The sequence below is a fragment of the Cucurbita pepo genome, chromosome LG17 (assembly GCF_002806865.2).
Source record: "Cucurbita pepo subsp. pepo cultivar mu-cu-16 chromosome LG17, ASM280686v2, whole genome shotgun sequence".
Lineage (NCBI taxonomy): Eukaryota > Viridiplantae > Streptophyta > Magnoliopsida > Cucurbitales > Cucurbitaceae > Cucurbita > Cucurbita pepo.
This window is the reverse complement of record NC_036654.1, coordinates 1,092,165-1,114,447: the sequence shown is the minus strand read 5'-3', so window position 1 is coordinate 1,114,447 and position 22,283 is coordinate 1,092,165. Positions and strand designations below refer to the sequence as shown.

The 22,283-nt window shown below is 35.8% G+C and overlaps 4 protein-coding genes across 7 annotated transcripts; 1 reads left to right on the top strand and 3 right to left on the bottom strand.

Moving 5' to 3' along the window:
* Positions 1 to 2,006: 2,006 nt before the first annotated feature.
* On the top strand, positions 2,007 to 5,466 carry LOC111779310 (protein SIEVE ELEMENT OCCLUSION B-like). The gene is made up of 7 exons (XM_023659435.1): positions 2,007 to 2,279; positions 2,389 to 2,478; positions 3,304 to 3,752; positions 3,825 to 3,922; positions 3,997 to 4,130; positions 4,216 to 4,677; positions 4,766 to 5,466. The coding sequence occupies exons 1-7, from the start codon at positions 2,052 to 2,054 to the stop codon at positions 5,351 to 5,353; spliced, it is 2,049 nt and encodes a 682-aa protein (XP_023515203.1). The 5' UTR covers positions 2,007 to 2,051; the 3' UTR covers positions 5,354 to 5,466.
* A 1,580-nt stretch (positions 5,467 to 7,046) lies between these two features.
* LOC111779309 (protein SIEVE ELEMENT OCCLUSION B-like) lies at positions 7,047 to 10,186 on the bottom strand. The gene is made up of 7 exons (XM_023659434.1): positions 9,912 to 10,186; positions 9,731 to 9,826; positions 8,975 to 9,423; positions 8,748 to 8,845; positions 8,528 to 8,661; positions 7,849 to 8,319; positions 7,047 to 7,754 (listed from the first exon to the last, which is right to left on the bottom strand). The coding sequence occupies exons 1-7, from the start codon at positions 10,134 to 10,136 to the stop codon at positions 7,170 to 7,172; spliced, it is 2,058 nt and encodes a 685-aa protein (XP_023515202.1). The 5' UTR covers positions 10,137 to 10,186; the 3' UTR covers positions 7,047 to 7,169.
* A 1,044-nt stretch (positions 10,187 to 11,230) lies between these two features.
* LOC111779307 (magnesium transporter MRS2-I-like) lies at positions 11,231 to 17,506 on the bottom strand. Of its 4 annotated transcripts, none has more exons than XM_023659431.1 (11): positions 16,887 to 17,505; positions 16,759 to 16,788; positions 15,470 to 15,599; positions 15,208 to 15,329; positions 14,861 to 14,935; positions 13,731 to 13,955; positions 13,617 to 13,661; positions 12,071 to 12,115; positions 11,946 to 11,975; positions 11,747 to 11,866; positions 11,231 to 11,648 (listed from the first exon to the last, which is right to left on the bottom strand). In XM_023659431.1, exons 1-11 carry the CDS (start codon positions 17,133 to 17,135, stop codon positions 11,562 to 11,564), a joined length of 1,158 nt encoding a protein of 385 aa, XP_023515199.1. In that variant the 5' UTR covers positions 17,136 to 17,505; the 3' UTR covers positions 11,231 to 11,561. The 4 variants fall into 4 exon arrangements, with proteins under 4 accessions (XP_023515199.1, XP_023515198.1, XP_023515200.1 ...); XM_023659430.1 differs by lacking the exon at positions 13,617 to 13,661 and adding an exon at positions 12,651 to 12,695; XM_023659432.1 differs by lacking the exons at positions 11,231 to 11,648; positions 11,747 to 11,866; positions 11,946 to 11,975; positions 12,071 to 12,115 and adding exons at positions 12,429 to 12,456; positions 13,423 to 13,541 and having other exon boundaries at positions 16,887 to 17,506.
* Positions 17,507 to 20,704: 3,198 nt separating this feature from the next.
* On the bottom strand, positions 20,705 to 21,850 carry LOC111779305 (auxin-responsive protein IAA14-like). The gene is made up of 4 exons (XM_023659427.1): positions 21,512 to 21,850; positions 21,079 to 21,435; positions 20,943 to 21,004; positions 20,705 to 20,870 (listed from the first exon to the last, which is right to left on the bottom strand). The coding sequence occupies exons 1-4, from the start codon at positions 21,799 to 21,801 to the stop codon at positions 20,833 to 20,835; spliced, it is 747 nt and encodes a 248-aa protein (XP_023515195.1). The 5' UTR covers positions 21,802 to 21,850; the 3' UTR covers positions 20,705 to 20,832.
* Positions 21,851 to 22,283: the final 433 nt, after the last annotated feature.

Here is a 22,283-nt window from a genome sequence, read left to right as displayed (position 1 = left end):
ATATGGCAAGGAAGGCCTCGCAATCCCTTCAATTTCTTCACGTAATGTTAAATGATTCAATGCAAAGCAAATATTTTCTTAAAAGTTGCAACATTTTTTTTTAAACAAAGAAATAAAAATGATTCGGTTCGTAAATGTGTGAGTGAGATCGATCTTATTTACACTTCCGCTACAATATTGGAACAACTCAAACCCACCACTACCCGATATTGTTCTTTTGGGCTTCATCTCAAGTTTTTTAAAACTTGTCTATTAAGGAGAAGTTTTCCCACTCTTATAAATAATGTTTCGTTCTCCTCTCCAATTAATGTGGAATCTCACAAACATCTTGAAAGATTTCTTATATTTCGAGTTGTAGTGCTCTCACCTACCGGTGCCTTTAGGGGTTAACCCCTCCTCCTCATCGTTTTGGAAACCACACCTACATCTTAGTTGGGATCGTTTGACATTAGTGACTCATTAGAATTAATTTAGACACATATGAGGATATAAATAGTCTAATTCGTTAATTGTTGAGAATTCGTAGAGTTTCACATTGACAATTAAGGAAAGATGATAGGTAAATAAGTAAGAGACTATCTTCATTGTTATAAGGCCTTTTGGAGAAACTAAAAATAAAACAACGAGAGCTATACTCAAAGTAGACAATATCATACCAATATGGAGGGTAGTTGTTTCTATCAAGTAGTATCAAAGTTATGCTCTTATCTTAACTTAGCGAGTCTCAAAGGTGTAGTCATAGTACAGATCCGTGGTATAGCTATATTAGAATAGAAGTGTGCTTTAGTAAAGAGGGCCTAGAATAGTATAGTGTTAAATGGACAGACGACTATTCAAGAAGATGCTCAATGGTATACTTTGTTCGAGTGGAGAATTGTTGAGTATTGATAAAATCCGACATTGACTAATTAACGGAAAAAAAAGAGTACATAAACGAGAGACAATATTTTTATTAATGTGAAGCTTTTTGGAAAATAAAAAACGAAAGCCATAAACATTTATTCTAAAATATATCTTCAAAAAATTCCATATTCTAAAATATATATATATAATGATTATAGACAAAAGCTTAAATTTGAATAGATTCTTAAAAACTTAATTTTGAAGGTCTTACCCTGCTTTAGCCTCGACAAGATGTGAGGACCAAAAGGGAACTGTTTTCATGGGGATAAAATAAGGTTATCGTCATGTTGGTTGGTTTGCATAGGAAGAACATCCTGCTCTTTACTCTCAGACAGCTAAGAAATGAGATCTTTGTCCCTCATTAATGCATCATACAAAATCAGATCTTTGTCCCTTCCTAACAACAAGGAAACATCTTCTGTTCTGTTCAAGCTAAGAATAGATTCAACCACCTTCACCCATACACCATCCACATTCTCATGCCAACAACCACTCATTTAAGGATCTCGAAAATTTTCTTAGGAAGCATATTGAAAAGACCCGTATTGATTTGTGGGAATAGTTTTTGTGAGATCCCACATCGGTTGGAGAGGAGAATGAAACATTACTTATAAAGGTGTTAAACCTATCCGTAACAGACTCGTTTTAAAATTGTGAGTGGAAGCCCAGAAGAAAAAGACCAAAGAGATAATATCGGCTAGCGATGAGCTTGGGCTGTTACAGTTTTCACTCTTACAAGTGAGAAGTAGGTAATGTGATTATGTCGCAAAGGAAAGCCGAGGCCATCAGGTGCCGGGAAATAGTATTATAAACTTGATTTTCACAAATAGAAAACAAAAATTAAAATAATTTGCATTCAAAGCATTAAACGTGAATCACAAATATTACATAATAATAACATGAGTACAAAGGAAGATATGATATGATTCATTATATACTTTAACCAAATTTCAATTATAAAATATTCTATCCTTTGGACCAAAGCTGTGGATTTCCATGCTTGTCTTTACCATTGTCTCTTCATTCTTCATTCACATTCTTCTAAGACCTATAAATATCAAACCCAAATCAAATAAACAACAAACAAAAACCCTTCTTTATTTCTTCTCTGTTTCTCTACCATACATTTTTTTAAATTTCCCTCAATCATGTCTTTGCTATCACTTAAGAAACCCATCACCTCACTTGTTCATCCAAAATCGCAAAACCTTGACGAAGGATTGAACCTCGAAAGCTTCACAGATGATATCGTTGCAAATTATATTTACGCCAAACATTACGAAGATGAAAAATTCAAAATTGATATCGATAGTTATATCTTACTAGTGGAAAGCATTATTATAACTGCAGATCGAATCACCGACAGTATTTCTCGAGTATAAACAACTTTTGAAGTCCTTCGCTAAGAAGTTTCATCAACTTTTTTTTTTCTTTTTTGTGGGAAGATTTTGTTGTATTGTATCATATGATTTGTTTTGGGTGCAGGTGATTGAAGGACGTATTGCATTTGGAAATGACTCTTATGCTGCTTCACTCAATCTACCTCTTTGTACTCTACATCGTATCTCTAGTCAGGTCATTTATTACAGCTTTATTGATGTGTATCTTTTTAGATTGATTGTTAATATATAGAAATGAGTATCATGTCATCTCTCGTGTCTAGTTTAGATTTATTTATAAGTAGGTGTGTACACTCGTTGGATTAGGTTGGATTGAAATTTTTTTTTGAACTAACCTGTGAGATCTCACATTGATTGGAGAGAGGAACGAGTGTCAACGAGAATGTTGGGCTTCGAAGGTGGGTGGATTGTGAGATCTCACATCGATTGGAGAGGAAAATGAGTGCCAGCGAGAACGTTGGACTCCAAAAGAGGTGGATTATGAGATCCCACATTGATTGGGAAAGATAAAAAAAACATTTTTTTTTTATAAGGGTGTAGAAACCTCAAACGCGTTTTAAAAACCTTGAGGGAAGTCTAAGAGGAAAAGTCGAAAGAGGATAATACTCGCTAGGGGTGAGCTTAGGCTATTACATAACCTGAAATTTCGAGTTGGTTAAGTTGGTGACTGGAATAACTTGAATGCAATTCACAACCCAATACAATACAATACTCTATTTTTAGATTGATGAGGTTTGATCGACCAGAAAAAGTGTCAACCTGCAAGCTGAATCAATTTTTTCAATTTTCCAAGAATTCAACCCAAAGGAAACTAAAAATAAAATTTAACTTAACTCAATCTTTATAGTTTGGATTGAGTAGTCTAAATTAGTACGATGAACGGGATGTAAACACCCCTATTTATAAGTTCCACTAGATTTTTGTTTTCTTTTAAAAAGGTTTGAAATGTTAATGATTGAAAGTTTTGAAAACACAACTCATTGGATTCAATATTGATTAGTTGGCATGCAAAGCAGCAGGGATCGAGAAAGCACACGAGACAACCATGGAGATCCTCAACATACTAATCAACTATCCATGGGAGGCAAAGGCAATTCTTACCCTAGCAGCATTTTCCATGGATTATGGAGATTTATGGCACCTCAACCATTACTTCAAGACAGACCCATTGGCCAAAACATTGGCCACAATCAAGCGAGTGCCCGAGTTATACAAGCACTTGGACACACCCAAATATCGCCAAGTGTTTCTTACCCCAAAGTGCTTAATCTACGCTTGCATGCAAGCCATCAAATATATGAAAGAAATTAAAGATATATCCAAGTATGATATGAACGAAATAACTGAGTTATCTTCAGCCATTCGCCAAATCCCTTTGATCACTTATTGGGTTATACACATTATTGTTGCTTCTAGAACACAAATTTCTGCTTATTCCACTGCCAATCAGTAAGTACTCTAAGTTCATGCTTTTAACTAAACTTGATATCAAATAGCTAATGAATGTTGTATTAATCTCAGGGGTCAATCACGGAAGTATTTGAATGAATTGACAGAGAAGATCAATTCAATACTCTTCACACTTGAAACCCATCTGAAAGATATCCGACAACGGCGAGGTCATACAAATTTTTTTTTTTTTTTTCAAAATCATTGTTAAATTTTTTTTTTGAAACAAAATTCCTTCTTGCAGAGGAGATTAAACTATATAAATGGTTGGTGGATCATATCGAAAACCATCCTACTCAATTGTCGGCGGTTGTATCGAAATTGATCGAGGGAAAGAACGAAGCAACACCTTTCATAGATGGCTCGACTCATAGAAAGGTCAATATCTTTAATACTCATTTGTTTTCATATTTGATTTCATATTCGATTTATGCATTTCATAATGGATATGAATATGATATAGGTTAGAATTGAAAGTAGCTTGAGGAGGAAGAACATGGTATTGGTAATATCTCGATTAAACATTTCAGAAGACGATATCAAAGCTCTTCATGAAGTTTACGACGAATTGAGTAGAGAAGATAAATATAGGATCGTTTGGATTCCGATTATCAACCCACATGATCGAGAAGAAGAAAATCGAAAAAGGTACAACTATGTTGCATCTAAGATGCCATGGTATATAGTGCAATATACTACAAAAATTGCAGGATGGAGATTTTTAGAAGAAAATTGGCAACTTCGAGAAGATCCATTAGTAGTTGTTCTTGACTCAATGTCAAAAGTGGAGTTTACAAATGCAATTCATTTAATTCGAGTTTGGGGATCGGAGGCTGTTCCTTTCAGTCGTAGAAAAATAGACATTTTGTTGGAAAGTGATTGGCCAAAGTCTACTATTCTCAAATTTACTAGCCACTCGAGAGTAGTAAGTAATTTTGTCTATTACACACATCTTTGTCTATAGGGTTTGGTTTGGCCATAAAACATTGATAAAGTTTTTGTTTTTCAATTAGATGGATGAAGAAAAGAGTGTCATATTTTATGGAGGAAAAGACCCGAATTGGATTCAACGATTTGAAGATAAAGTTATAGACATTAAAAACGATCCCCTAATAAGAGTGAAAGGGATTACATTCGATATTATATGCGTAGGGAAGAACGCTATGGGAAAGGATGATCCTACCGTTATGTCTCGTTTTTGGAGTACGCAATGGGGATTCTTCATAATTCAGAGTCAAATAAGAGGTTCAAGTGCAAGTGAAACAACGGAAGATATTCTGCGGTTGATATCTTATGAAAATGAAAATGGTTGGGGCATTATAGCTGTGGGTACTCTACCTGTCCTCGTTGGTCGTGGGGATTTGATTTTGGCTGTATTGGAAGACTTCAATAAATGGAAACAAATATTGAACATAAAAAGTTTTCCGGATTCTTTCAAAGATTACTTTAATGAAGTTGCTTTAAGGAGGCATCAATGTGATAAAGTTGTTCTTCCAGCATTCAGTGGATGGATCCCAATGGTAGTCAATTGTCCTGAATGTCCTCGTTTCATGGAAACCGGTATCAACTTCAAATGTTGTCACGGTAAAACTCACATGTAATGATGGGAGGTCTTATGCTACCCTTTTTGATGTTACTCCATTTGGGTATAATCTCATTGTATTTCCTTGAAAATTAGTGAATTAAGCCATGCAATTATTAGAGATCGGTATTAGCATGCATGTTCTATAAAAATATCTTTTTCCCTTGAAATTTTTTCTTTTGTTGATATTATATCTCATAAGATAGGGTTGATAATCAAGTAACTATCAAACGGAGTCCAGAAATATAGATAGAGATAAAGTAATTCGGTACCATTACAATTAGCATGAGGCTAAAAATAATAGTTTCCATTACATTAAGAAGAAAAAGAATATATNAAAAAAAAAAAAAAAAAAAAAAAAAAAAAAAAAAAAAACATCGACAAATTCATATTCGACACATGATGGCCTCAACGGCCTCAACATGGTCAGGTTACGTACTCCTCACTTCTTTCACATGCATTCCACGGAAATTTATTAGAGGTCACCCAACATTGAATTGCTCCAAATAAAATACATTTAACGTGTCGGTTTCTATGTTTGAGCCACCGAAAAGAAATGTACATTTTATTGGTCTAGATAATAATTTTCATTTCTTTTAAGTCTTTCTTTATTATCATAGTCTTATAACAGCTCTCATTTAGATATGGTCTCAATTCATTCATATACCCTTTCTTTACTCGGGTGTGTGAATGTTTGCTGAATCCACCACACCTCAATCGTGGTGAGAGTTCTCTTATTTATTTATCTATATAATATAGAAATGGTAAATTATAAATAATATGGAAATAACATTAAAAAAAATAATAATAAATGAATACAATATATTTGCCTTTAATAAAAGGACAAATATGGTAAGCCTTAACCGTCAACTATCGAAACAATAAAATTACTTTGGAGATTGTACCATATGAAAGGAGAAAGCATGGCTCCTTGCAGTCAAATTCCTCATCTCCCTTCTTTTTTAAGTTATGAATCTTGATTCTTTGTGTCCTTGTGATTCAATACTCACAAAAGGCTCCCTTGTTCATACCCCACCAATCCTTTACGCTACTACCTCCCTTTTTTCCATCCAATATTTTGCTCAACATTACGCCTTCTTTGTTTCGGGTTGTCTGTACGACTCCTTTTCCTATTTATTCTTGAACGGTAAACTCGGTCTCACAGCTTCATTCTCTCCATCTTAGTATACTAACTTAGCTTATTAGCCGTCACTCTATGACTTGTGGCCCAATGTCAACAAGCTCCCATAGAGAGGTGATCAGAGTTAAGTCACCCACCCATGACCCTAAAAATAACTCAATTCATCAATTGGAAATCATAAGCCATAGATTGGGGTGTTCAAAAAGTATCAATGTCCCAAAAATTTGATCGATCTATATTTGTTAACGGATATGACTTAGGTTGTGTTACCAACTTATTTAAATTGAATTAAGTTATTTAAATTGGATTGAATTCAAATGAAAACTCTACGCATTAGACCACTTTTTTTAAGATTAAATTAGTTCCCCACTAAAAAATAACTCAATTCTTTGATGTTGTTGTGACTATGATTTTGTTATATGTATAATTTTATTAACTTCTTGATGGTTTTATAGAAAAAATGGAGTTTGATATATAACCATAATATTCTCGATGGTTATACTTCATTTGTTGAGGTTTAGGAGAAGATTCGATAATCATTTAATCTCACGTAATATAAAGCATACATAAGTTGTTCAATGACAACATCGAGACCTAATGGACTCGAGTTTAAAATAAAATTGCATTATTCATTTTAGTAGTAGTATAACATAATAATATGAGTATGACTTTCCACCATGGATGCAAGTGTGGATCACATATGAGCACCTCCATGGCAACACTTGAAGCTAATACCCGTCTCCATGAAGCGAGGGCATTCAGGACAATTGATAGTCATAGGAATCCATCCACTGAATCCCGGCAGAATTACACGATCACATTGGTGACTCTTGAGAGCCAATTCATTGAAGTATTCTCTAAAAGCATCCGGAAATGCTTTCAACCGCAAACTTTGCTTCCATTTAGGGAACTCCTCTAACAATCTCAATATCAAAACCCCACGACCAACTAGCACAGGTGCCGAGCCAACAGTCAAAACAACCCAACCATCCTCATTTTGGTAAGAAATCAATCTTAAGATGTCTTCGGTTGTCTCACTCGCACTTGAACCTATTAACTGACTCTTCACTACAAAATAACCCCATTGTGTGTTCCAAAAACGACTCATAAGTGTAGGATCATCCTCTCCTTTCACATCCTTTCCTATCCGTACGATCTCAAACGAACTACCCTCAATTATAAAAGGATCATTTTTCAAAATTTCTACTCTCTCTTCAAATTGTTGGATCCATGCCGGGTTTCTTCCTCCATAGAATAAGATACTTTTTTCTTGTTTGATCTGTTCGAAAAGAGTATATATGTCAACGTATAAGATAGATAGATATATATATAGTAGATATAACGAAATAAATGATATCAAAGTGCATGCATACCCAATTTTGTAGTCTCGGTTGGTGGGTGAATTTGACGAGCGTCGAATCGGGCCAATTTCTTCTTAGCAAACTCTTGCTTCTATCATGAGTAAAATCAATTGCTTCATTACCCCAAACTCGAATCAAATGAATTGCATTTCTAAATACTACTTTAGATTGTGAGTTGAGTACGACAACTAAAGGATCCTCCCTAAGTTGCCACCTCTCCTCCATATATCTCATGCCAGCTATTTTTGTAGTAAATGGTATTGAATGCCATTTCATTATAGAACGCAAGTACTCATATCTCTTGAGATCTTCGGCATGATAAGACGCAGGGATAATCGGAATCCAAACGATCTCATATGTCTTGTGATCCGTTTTCAATCTTTCGTAAACATGATGAAGAGCCTCGATATCATCATTCGAGATATTCAATTCAGAAATTACCAGGATCACATTCTTTCCAGATAAACTTTCTTGAACGCTAACCTGTAAACACATATTAATGTTAGATAAACACGACTCTTCACAATAGTATGATATTGTCCACTTTGAGCATAAGCTCTCGTGCCTTTGCTAGTATTCCTTGGTTATAAACTCAGGATCATTCCCTAAATTATTCAATGTGAGACTTACGTACCCTCTTAATAAAATACATTCCAAAAGATTATAATAATATTTATGATAAAGATGAGACCTCTCTTAGCGTAGAGCCATCAATAAGTGGATTGGTTTCAGTTTTGCCACTAAGGAGCTTGGAAACAACTAACGTAATATCGGTATGATAATGCTCAATGTGATCAACCAACCACCGGAAGAGATCAACCTCGGCTGCATCAAACACAACAAATATAATGTTATTTTTCCAATCATAGCGTTACGATTAACAATCGATAATATGAAAGTAAGTATTCGACCATGTTGTTCTCGTATGGCGTTGAGATGCTTTTCGAGCTCGTTGAGTACATTGGCGATCTTATCGGACAAATCATTCAAATATCTTTGTGGCTGATTCCTGAAAAAAATAACATTTGTAATCAATCGTAAATAAAAACTTATAGATCGTTGTTCCAGTACTAGGGTTTCACTTTAATTGTGACGACCTCGTTGAATAATTTGTTGGGGGTATGAATAGCGTACTTACTCGGTTTCACTAAGGTAGCTGGAGAGGTGTATTTTAGAAGCAACAATAGTGTGGATAACCCAATAAGTGATTAATGGGATTTGACGAAGAGCGGATGGTAATTCAGGAAGCTCCTTGACATCATACTTGGAGAATTCTCTAATTTGATTCATGTATTTGATGGCTTGCAAGCAACTACGGATGAGGCTGCTGGGGTTGAGAAGCACTTGTTGGTATGGGAATGAGTCTAAGTGCTTCTTTAATGAAGCAACTCGCTTGATAATTGCCAATGATTTAGCCAATGGGTCAGTCATGGAGTAATGGTAGAGATGCCATAAGTCTCCATAATCTGATGTGAAGGCTAACAAAGTGAGAGCTGCCTTGGCTTCCCATGGATAATTTGTCAGTATGTCGAAGATTTCTAGTGTCGTCTCGTGTGCTTTTGTTATCCCCGGAGCCTTGCATGACAACTGAGGACGTAATATTTTAACTTTCAATTGCATGTGACAATGAATCAAAATAAATCTTATTGAATCATAAATTGAACTAGAAGTAGAGATGTCCATTTAACCCACGAGAATCTACTGTGACAGAGTAGAAAATCCCCGTTAAAATGAGAAATGGGAGAGACATAAGAAAATTTTCTCCGACGTGGATTGTTTGGTGAACATCTCTAAATATCGTCTGAGCCCGTATTATTATCAATAGAAAAAATTAAAGCTAGAGACTAGATTATAATCAAAAGGGTCGTAATAATTAAAGTTTAAAGAGTATGACCTCGCTATTGATACGATGAAGAGTACAGAGCGGAGGATCAATCACAACGTTTGATCTCAAAGTATCGTCTGAATATACTAGACGTCCTTCAGTTCCCTGCATGAATACGATAATGGTTACTCATACATTCATTAAGTTGAACAAAAGCGACACAAACGGCGCATAAATATTATATCTTTACCCGATGGATATTATCGGTAATTCGATGAGAAGTGGTGAGAATATTTTCAATAACTGAGATGTAACTAGGGAGATCAATCTTGGTTGTGTCGTCGTCGCGATGTTTGGCGTAAATGTGTCCGGTGACAAGTTCGTCGGAGTAATGCCTCGTGCTTGTCTCCTCCTTGTGGGCAGAATGCAGCAATGCAGGTGCAGCGGTGGGTGTCTTGGGGACAGTAGAGGCCATGGTTTGGGAGTAGAGAGAGGAGAAAATAAATGGAGGAAAGAAGGTTGAATCAATGAATGAATAGATTGCTTGTGTTGTGAATTGAGTTATTGGGCTATATTTATACACAAAAATCTTGAACAAGAGAGAGAAAAACAGAGCAAAGAGTGTGAAGGAAATTAATGTTGTTGTCTAAAGAAAAGAATGTTACTGCTAAGATTTGAGCTTTAGCTAATCACATGGTTTGAGTTTGTCTACCTTGCTTCTTTGTCGTCTTATTGTCTTTTACCACTTTTTTGTTTGTTTATGACATGGGCCAAACACCTTCTAATGTTCAAAATTTGAAACCAAAGTTTTCGGGTTTTTCGATATAACGTTACTATCACCAAAGGGTAAGTGAAAATTTATCTCTATAATTTTTTTAATGTAAGGTCTCGACATTTTCCTGCATCTTCTGTTACATAGACATAGTTACGTTACTTACTTTTCGTTTCTAGGATTGAGTACTATCCTCCCAGATAATCACTCAAAATTTCCACGAAATCACTCGAGTTGCTTCATCCAAAATATGCTTAATTTTAAAGTTTCTTTTAATTGAGCTACCGAAAAAGAAGAACGGTAGTAACTTACAATTCTTTTAAAGTTCTTTAGTCATTTTGTTCTTAAGACCGCTCCGTCCTAACTTGTTTTCGATTCATATATGAAAAACTTGTGATTTAGCTCATGATGATTAAGGGAATAGTTATGGGGAGTGGGGAATTGTGTGTGCATAAAACAAATGTGACAGCTAGAAAAGAGATTGAAGAATCATTTCATCGGAGAAAGTGAATCTTCTAAATTACTACACCCAACCATTCCAACCAAATAGATTCTTTAAAAATAGATGAAAGCATTAAACAATATATAAAATTATTAAAAGAATCGTCAAATTAAAATTATAATCATAAAGTTTTTATGATTGAGTCACCGAGAAAGAACGTACATCTTATTGGTATAGACGGTGACTTTCATTTTTTTTTAAGTATTTCTTAGTCATCCTATTCTCAGAACCATGAGCCTTCAACGGAGATTGTGAATCTCCCATTAGTTGGAGAAGGTATATTAAACCTCGAGGAAAATCCAAAGAAAACAATATATTTAGTTCCATTTAAAAGATCTAAACGATGTTTGTACAATTATCTGCCTGAAACCAGAGTTAAATCGAACAAATAAGCTATGAACTACCTGCTGATCTTTGATTTCATAAGCTTGTTTCATCCATATTTATTTTCTTTTCCTCTTCTTTCTCCAATTCCTATACTATAATCCACAAACTGCAATTATATAGTCAGGTATGTAATTCATTCTAAACTATCTGCAATGGACTTTTCTTATTTCTATCGTTTTTTGCGACGGTTCGACTACCGACATCCATCTGTAAAGGGTCGGATGTTCAATGCAAGAAGATCAAGACCCCACCAAACCTTTGAGGCGAGCATAGTAAACAATCACCACGAACAGCAAAGCGCAAGCTACTCCAGAAACAATGACAACCTGCGCATAACGAAGACCAGATGATGGTTATACGTTATTGTTCGGAGTCTCGAGTTCCAGCATTTCAAGTCAAATCACAGTCAAGTTCTTCAACATACCCATTTAAACATGTATCCATGGTCGTCATTCCAAGTATATGGAATATTCATTCCAAATATGGCACTCACCAATGAATAGATAGACATACAAACCGTTCCAGAACTTAAAAACAGCTCCAACTGCAAAATTGAAGAAATTTTAATAAACAAGATTGTGGGAAGTGAAGAAATCTCATCAATGTATGGAATGATATAGAACCTGGATGAGTTGATTTCGATGATTATCGAGCTGCGAAAACGGTGAAACTTCAAGTCAGAAAAGAAAGAAAAAGAAAAAAGGCTTACATATCATGCATCAGTAGAGCAAAATCTTTCATTTCTTACCTGGATATTGATATAATCTTCTGTGTCGTCAATATATTCTCGCAGCTGCAAATCATTTTAAACAACCAAAATCATACATTACCACAAATCATTCAGATTAAGGAAAATCATCTTTGGCACGTTGCGTATAGCCATCCGCCTCACGGTTTTAAAACGCGTCTATTAAGGAGAGGTTTCCCACACTCTTACAAGGAATATTTCGTTCCCCTCTCCAACCGATGTGGGATCTCACAATCCACCTCTATGACTGCCTCTGATAACATTTGTAACAGCTCAAGCCCACCACTAGTAGATATTGTTCGCTTTGATTCGTTACGTATTGTCGTCAGCCTCACGATTTTAAAACGTGCCTACTAGGGAGAGGTCTCCACACCCTTATAAGGAATGTTTCATTCCTCTCTCCAACCAACGTGGAATCTCACGTATCAAACTCCAAACGAAATTTATCGATCACGAAGTGTTTCATTTCTGAAAACAAACTACAAATCTTACGGATAGAACGGTCCTTTGGATTATGGTTCGTAGGAAGCAATCTCAGTTTAAACGTAAATTGGATAAGCAGGGAAAAAGGTGAACTTACTGTAGTTAATTTGTTCAATGTACCATCAATCTGCATAAAGTAGGCCTGCAACAGGTAACCTCCATTAGAGACCTTTAAGAAAATAGAGTACCCAGAAACTATATGAACTATTACCTCCAGTAACATTTCAAGCTCTTCGATGTCATCTTCGTCCCCTCGTGCAGTTGCAATACTTGCTCTGCTTGCTCTTGAGATCTTTGAACCAATGGTAGGAGATGCAGGAAACCAATTGGCAGGACCAGAACCACTTACAGGAGAAGATGAACTCGTCTTTCTTGACAAGTAAAGGTCTGCCATATCTTCGTCATCGTCTAGTAATTGTTCAAGCTCATCTCTCACCTGATTGAAAGGAAAGCCCGGAGCCACTAGTCAAAAATTATAGCTACGCAGATAATAACTGCTGATCTAGTTATGCATTATTATCAATTTAGAACCGTGTAACAGAGAACTTTGGAACATGCAAATAAACTCCAAACCCACCGCTAGCAGATATTGTCCTCTTTGGGCTTTACCTTTCGGGCTTCTCCTCAAGATTTTTAAAACGCATCTTACTATTAAGAAGAGGTTTCTACACCCTTATAAAGAATGTTTCGTTCTCCTCCCCAACTGATGTGGGATCTCACAATCCACTCCCCTTCGAAGCCCAGCATCCTTGCTGTCACTCGTTCCCATCTCCCATCGATGTCATTCCCCTCTCCAATCGATGTGGGATCACACAATCCACCCCCTTCAGGGTCCACCTTCCTTGCTANTCCACACCCTTATAAGGAATGTTTCATTCCTCTCTCCAACCAACGTGGAATCTCACGTATCAAACTCCAAACGAAATTTATCGATCACGAAGTGTTTCATTTCTGAAAACAAACTACAAATCTTACGGATAGAACGGTCCTTTGGATTATGGTTCGTAGGAAGCAATCTCAGTTTAAACGTAAATTGGATAAGCAGGGAAAAAGGTGAACTTACTGTAGTTAATTTGTTCAATGTACCATCAATCTGCATAAAGTAGGCCTGCAACAGGTAACCTCCATTAGAGACCTTTAAGAAAATAGAGTACCCAGAAACTATATGAACTATTACCTCCAGTAACATTTCAAGCTCTTCGATGTCATCTTCGTCCCCTCGTGCAGTTGCAATACTTGCTCTGCTTGCTCTTGAGATCTTTGAACCAATGGTAGGAGATGCAGGAAACCAATTGGCAGGACCAGAACCACTTACAGGAGAAGATGAACTCGTCTTTCTTGACAAGTAAAGGTCTGCCATATCTTCGTCATCGTCTAGTAATTGTTCAAGCTCATCTCTCACCTGATTGAAAGGAAAGCCCGGAGCCACTAGTCAAAAATTATAGCTACGCAGATAATAACTGCTGATCTAGTTATGCATTATTATCAATTTAGAACCGTGTAACAGAGAACTTTGGAACATGCAAATAAACTCCAAACCCACCGCTAGCAGATATTGTCCTCTTTGGGCTTTACCTTTCGGGCTTCTCCTCAAGATTTTTAAAACGCATCTTACTATTAAGAAGAGGTTTCTACACCCTTATAAAGAATGTTTCGTTCTCCTCCCCAACTGATGTGGGATCTCACAATCCACTCCCCTTCGAAGCCCAGCATCCTTGCTGTCACTCGTTCCCATCTCCCATCGATGTCATTCCCCTCTCCAATCGATGTGGGATCACACAATCCACCCCCTTCAGGGTCCACCTTCCTTGCTAGCACTCGTTCCTCTCTCCAATCAATGTGAGATCTCACAATCCACACTCCTTCAAGGTTCAAAGTCTTCACTGGCACACCGTCCCGTGTCCACACCCCTTCATGGCTCAACGTCCTCACTGGCACACCTCCCGATGTCCACCCTCCTTCAAGACTTAGCGTCATCGCTGGCACACCGCCTAGTGTCTGGCTCTAATACCATTGGGAATAAACCGATCTTATCTTACCCGTTCAAATTATTCCTAGGAAATGAGATGTATATGAGTTTTTTCTACTACAAACCTTATTTTCTACTGCACTTTCTAATGCAGCAATCTGCTTTCTCCAAATAGAACATATTCCAGCATACATATTTTTTCATGTAAAGAACCGAACATTCATTGAGAAAAAAATGAAAGAATACACAAACATACAAAAAAAAAAAAGAAAAAACTAAGCCCACAAAAGAGAACTCTATTAAAGAAAGAGGCTCCAATCAAATGTTTCTACACGTACCTTTTGAACCCTTGCGGTCAACCTAGTCATTGCACTCTTCAATTTACGAACTCTGTCCAAATTGCGGCTACTAATCTGCAAATTCCCAGGAAAAACAAAGCAAAAAGGACAAACAGAGCATGAGGTCATACGGCAAAGACAACATATAGTTACATAGTTTCTTAGAGTAAGGATTATGGTAGAAACTAGAAGGTTACTGAGGGACATATTAGTTAATAGCTAGTGAAATTGTCGGAATGTCAGCTAAGTTTACTGGTATCAATGGTCTTATAAATAGGGGGCATTTCATGTTCTCAAGGCACCACAAGAACTTAACAATATTATCTCCCGGAATAATCATTTAGTACCTTGGTAGTAAGCTCATCCAATGCTGGATAAGCAGCAGTCTCCAGTTCAGTTGTCCGAGCGGCAAGAAAACTACATATAGCTTCCAAAGCTACCTCGAGGGCACGGAATTCAAATGGGGATTCTGGAATGCACATTCACAACATCATTCATATATTGACGAAGTAAAAACAAACCATATGGACAAATTTGATTGCTTTTGTTATGAAAAAGAACTTTGAATATGTTAAGAGCAGTATGAGATGGCTGAGGAAAACTGGTTACCATCTTCTTCAGCTTCACCATCGTGTAGCCCACCCTGATACTCTTGGAAGACATTGGAAGGAGGCAGTCGTCTCTGAAGCTCTTCAACCACAGGGATGACATGTTCATCTGTTGGATCTCTAAGCAAAACCTATAGATAACACGACAAGAAAACCAACGACGAAACGAAATCAATAAGATTTGTATGAAGAGGGAACGATATTGATTTCACTTGTTGGGCTTAGAGAATTAACAAGAAACATAAACAAAATCAGTATGAAAAGGGTTGAGAAATAAAAGAAAATTTACCATAACCTATCCATTTCGGTTTTAGTTTTATCCGAGCAATTAGTCTCAAATTCATACTCCACATCTCTTCTTTCATTACATACCATTTATCTCATGTAATAGCCTAAGCCCAACGCTAGCAGATATTGTCTTCTTTGGACTTTCCCTTTCGGACTTCCCCTCAAGGTTTTTAAAACGCGTCTACTAAGAAAAGGTTTCCACACTCTTATAAAGAATGCTTCATTCTCCTCTCCAACCGACATGGAATCTCACAATCCACCCCTTTTGGGGTCCAGCATCCTCGCTGGCATTCGTTCCCTCCTCCAAGGGACCCTTAATCCACCTCCTTCGAAGCCCAGCGTCCTTGCTGGCACACCGCCTCATGTACATCCCCTTTCGGGGCTCAGCCTCCTCGCAAGCACATCGCACGGTGTCTGGCTCTGATACCATTTGTGACAGCCCAAGCCCACCGCTAGCAAATATTGTCCTCTTTGGGCTTTACCTTTCGGACTTCCTCTCAAGGTTTTTAAAACGCGTCTGCGAAGAAGAGGTATCCACACTCTTATAAACAATGCTCTCCTCTCCAACCGACGTGGGATCTCACAATTCAAGTCTACGAAAGCCCACCTAATCAACCAACTTCTACCACTAATTCAATAATAATTGATGATGCAATTGCTGCAAGTCAACTTAATGAAACGCCCGTCTCCGATACAAATTAGCAGGGATCAACAGGCTAGTCAACTTAAACAGACATACAACTGTTGCACCCTCAATTAATAATCAAAACTGGCAGTCAAGAATGAACTCGAGAATAAACGTTTCAGTTTGACTAATATTGATTAACCAGAAGAAGAAACAAGTCCTCCCTTGGTTTATCTTATATCAAAGTTTTCCTGCAATTTGTGTCCTGTTTTTTCGACTATGCATATACATGAAAATATCCCATTCAAGTATTAAAACAGTACCAACTTGATAGAGTAGTAACAAAAGAAACAAAAGAAACAAAAGAACAAGCCGACCTCTTCAGCAGTAATGATCGCCTTTATATGCTGCAGAACCCACATACAAACAAAAATAAAAAAGGCTAGATTAAGAACAATTCGCAAAAAGAATTGAAAAGGACTGAACAAAACTACAATGAATTCACCTCCAGATTAAGAACAATGGCCCTCTCACGCCCCAAAATCTTAGAGGGATAAGAAAGCAAAGGGTCAAGAATCCGAAGATCTCGAGCATGAATTTGAACTCGATGCATAATCGCATACTTGTCGACATCGAGGACGGTCCCTTGGCCCGTACAATCCAGTAGAATCCAACTCCGAGAAGACTGTTTCTTCTTCTTAACAGTCAACGCCGTCTGTGGATCCACCGGCACCACATGCCCGTCCCGAGCCATTACAAATCATCCCATAAACCAATCACATCCCAAAAAACTCTAAACAGCCCTCTTCAAATCTTGTTCAGAAAAACCCTTCACCATAAATAAAAGCTACAAAAGAGAATCAAATTACACAATGGCGGAGAAATTACGACGTGGGTAATCAAGAACAGGATGAACAAATTGAAAACAAGAAATGAACTGGGATTGAGAGTTTCTTCTCCACCTCGTTGCAGAGAGAAGAAGGCGAATAGGAGAAGGACGAGTATCGATTCTTTGTAGGGCATATCGGTTTCACATATGGAAAGAAGCTGAAACATTGGGCCACAGCCACAGCCTCAGCCGCCAAATGTGAACTCCAGACCAGAATTTGTTCTGCACATTACACCCTAATTTTACCATTAATCTTCCCATTAATTACATATTATCTCCGTTTTAGTTCCATTAATAGGACCCACTGTCAATTTACCAGTTTTTTTTTTTTTTTTTTTTAATTTTGAGTTAATAATTTAAATTATTTTTAAATCACTTTAAAACGTGTAATGGCTGTCATTTTTAATATTAAGTATTGTTTAAATTTATTGTTAATTGTTAATAGTATTAATTAAATATTATTTTGCTATATTATTAGGTAATGTATTTTAATTAGGAAAAAGAATATAAAAGAGATATATTTCATTTCTATTTTATTCTTTACCATCTTTAATAAATAACATTAATCAATTTCTAATTTTGATTTTGATTTCAAACATTTTTAACAATTCCTAAATAATTAAATTATATCAAAATAATATTTTTATTCTCATTTCAATTATATTTAAATTTTCTATCCGATAATATAATTAAAAAAATTAATAATACATTTTTGTTCGCACATAGAGCTAGTAATTGCTCCAAATAAAACACATTTAACCATAGAGTTCCTATGATTGCGTCCTTAAAAAGAAAATGTACGTTTTTGTGGTATAAATAACAACTTTCATTTTCGAGCATTTTTAATCCGATGACGACGAGAGAAAAACATATAAAAATTGTATTTATTTAAATCTTATAAAGGTTACAAATTTGAAAATTTTACCATTAGTCCTCAAATTTCCAAACTTTCACATAAAAGGCTAAGTTTGAAAGCCAATTTTGATTTCTCTTCGACTATTTCGGTATTATTTCTTTTTATTGGTAGTTTGGTTGAATAAAATGGATTATTTAAATATAAAAATTGAGATGGTTCATAAGAATGTTTTTATCCATAAATTTTTAAATGGTTAAATAAATTAGAAACTAAAAATTACGACATTTATTTAAATTTATGATTAAAACCGACCAAGCTTGGAGTTTAGCTAATCAAATGCATATTTTAGATGTGATTAGTGGAGTTGTTATATGGATAGACCCATTTAATAATTTTATAATCATTAATTTGTTTAGTTAATTATGCTTATTAATATTATATTATAAAGTTTGCATCAAATAATTATTTTTATTTATGACCATGGGTCCGTACATGACCTATGCCTGAAAAAATAAATAATTTCATTTTTAGGTTTATTCCTATTCCTATTCTTAAAAAAATAATTATTCTTTATTATCCTTTTCTTTATGAATTTCAAAACCATAAAAAATACATTATTATTATTTATTCAATTTTCAACTCAAAAAACTTCAAACTAATCAATAAAATAATAGAAGACTCAAACTTTTTTTTTTTTTTTTTTTAGTTATGATATTAGAATACTATAATAATAGCGGCGTACACGGATTAGGTTGGGTTGGAATGTAGAAATCTTTTGAACCAACTCGAAATTTTGGATTAGTTAGATTGGTAACCTGACCAACTCAGACAGCGTTCACAACCTAACTCTTTATTTTTAGATTGGATTAAGTTGTCAGGTTATTTTTTTAATTATTTTAAAAAATTATATTTATCGACAGTACATCTTACATTAATAACTAAAATCTCAGATCACAACACATCAGTTATCGGCCGTAAACAAACGTCAAACATTTGAGAGAGTTTGAAATGAAAGGTAGATTTTTCACTTTATTTTCTAAAGTTTCCTTTTTTTTCCATTCAAATGTTTCATGTTTAAAGTTGACTTCAACTTCTTTCCATTCAATCTGCTATGGCAACATATTCTTGTTTTTGGGGCTTTACTTTACATCTCCTTCACATGTTTATGTTGACTCGTCTTATCGTGTGTTGACTTATCGTATCGTATGTATACGTATGTCTGTATATATATAATATATGACACTTGACTAAAGGAAGAGTTCATGAATAAATCGAGACCACATGCTTAAAGAATTGAAAGTCGCTACCTATACTAATAAGGTGCATCTTTTGTTTAAGTGACTCAATTATAGAAACTCCAAGGTTTAACGTGTTTTACTTGGAGCAATTATATGTTGGGTGACCTTTTTTGAGTTTTCCTACCATGCATGTGAGCGAGGTCAAAACATGCCGGAAAACCCTATGTTGATATGTGGTGATAGTATTCTCTCTTAAAAATAAAGAGTAAGTAACATGACAATATCGTAGAGGAATACAAGGTCATTGATATTGAATTTAGATTCTGAATCTTGAATATGGTTCGTTACATAATAATCTCGTTCACTTGTGAGTCATGCTCTTTCATGGGCATTCCAACCACAAGCAACTCATGAGTCATGCTCTCTATGGGCATGGTTTGTTTCATCATAGTTCATGCTATGTCATGAACCTATGTTATTTGATATATGTGTTGGATGATGAAAGTCTCACATCGGCTAGTTTAGAGAATGATCGTGGATTTATAATCAAAAAATACTCTCTCCATTGGTAGGATGTCTTTTGGGAGGCCCAAAGCAAAGCCATGAGAGCTTATGCTCAAAGTGGACAATACCATACCATTGTGGAGAGTTGTGTTCGATGCCCTAAAATTAGTCGTGCCAATAGATTGGTAAATCTTCAAATGTCGAACAAAGAACTCGAAAAGACCACAGACAACAAAAAACCACTAATTATGAACAAAACAAGGAGCGATTAGACCACAGTTAATACCAAATCCAAGAAAAACCCTACTACACTATATAATATTGGAAATGACAACATTAATTTTATACATTGATCCACAAGTTAAGTAAAATTGTCATGGCATAAACTGACATAGTTTATGATATTCATATTATTTGATTAGGATTATTCCCACCATAGACTATATTATAAAATTAAATTTCCATTAATCAATGCCCCCATTAACATGCTAGCACATGCCCTTGTTCCCTCTCAATGGGTCCCTAAATATTTATACTCATTTATTTCTCTCCTTACGCACAAAAAATGAGTACATAAATACCATAAATTAAGGTATAAAATAATGCAAATAAAAAGAAGAATCTTCTTTTTCTCTAAATAATACAATTTCATAGAATAAAATACCATTTGACAACCAAACAAAGAAATGGGTGTAATTATTAAGCAAAAAACCCATTTTTTTGGAAAATTAATTAGTGATAATAATAATAATAAAACATGACAAACAAACCAACCAGACAGACAGTAGGTGAAGGTTTACAGCTTTTCATGTCTCNTTTTTTTTTTTTTTTTTTTTTTTTTTTTTTTTTTTCTGTATATACTAATAATTTAAATTATAAAAAAAAAAACATTAAAGTTTGAAAAATACACACAAAACAACATGCATGTTTCCAAGCTGGAACCATCTTCACAAACACTTCTGTTCTAGCTTCTCCTCTTGCATTTCTCCATAGCTCTTGGGGCTGAAATTTTTTAAAAAATAATGTCAAGATTTTGTATTCTTTAGAATAGTTTCAAAATGGAGCGTGAATTACCTAGCCCGATGGCTTCAGAACCTTTCATGATTCTCAAACGCTTGCATGAATTGACAAACATCCTGTTAGAGAAATCGTTGTCCAGTTAATGAAACCCAACCACGAAAGGAATGGAAAAATTTAAATAAAAACTTACTCCCATGGAACGTCCCCGACGAGCATCCAATCACCGTCTTTATCTTCGTAAGTTGGAACGAACTCTGAGCTATTGAGAAGATCCATCAACTTTCTTTCGTTCATGAAGTCTATCATTCCTTGAGTACCAGAACATTTACCCGTTGCGAAGGAGCTAAACATCTTAGCCAAGGCATCGGAAAGTTCTTGGTAGCTTTGGTATATTTTCAAGTCTACCTTACGAAGATATGGAGCTCCGTCCATGCAAACCTTCACGAATGCAACGCTCGCTTTCTCCGTTCCTTCACCGCTCGTGTTCTTCTGTGCCATGACGTTCTTCCTGTACGATCGCACCGGTGGCCAACCCACAGCTTGTGCCCTACAAACCCAACAAATATCCATGAGAAAAATCATTCAACCTAACGCTTAGTTATGTCTTGGAAGAAGAAATTTACTTGACAAGAGGCTTAGCCGGATCCTTGGAGTCGAGGCTCTTCGGAATGTCGACGCTCGTCGGAATGTTCTTAATATCGTTGTTGAGACCGACTCCAACGCGAGAATCTCCGCCGTCATCGTTGCTCTGAATGTTAAGCTTCAGATCAATAGTTTGAGAGAAACCCCTCTTGCCGGAAGGTTTAAGGGTGAGGTCAGGAGGCGGATCTCCGCCGCCGGGCAAGGCGAGGCAGAGCTCAGTCTCCTTCAAGCTTACAGACTGGTTGGGCATATTCCGGCCGACAGCTTCCATATAGAGAATGAAAAAAAGGTTGTCGTTTTGGGATTTCTTCTTATGGTGTCGACCGCTACCCGATAATATTTAAAACCAAACAAAATTCACCCTCTTTTATTGGATAGGGTGGTAATATGTATTCTGTATTTTTGTATCAAATAATTAATAATGGGTCCCTATTATAAAGTTTTTATTATATATTTAATGCAATAAATCATATGATATGTCAATTTCTTTTTCTACTCTCTTTTTTCCCATTTTTACAATTTTTTTTTAATTCTGCATTCATTTTGATATTGCTAATATTAGACAAATAATTATTAGGGTCGTTTTTTTTCTCAATTATATGGTCGTCACGCATTTCCTGTAACATGATCACGTCACCTACTAGTATTGTATTGCTTTTAAGAGTGAAGACATTGTTCCCACAAATCAACACGAACCTTTTTAACATGTTTTGTCTTCACTCATCTGCGTCCTATAAAAATTACTAGAAGGTC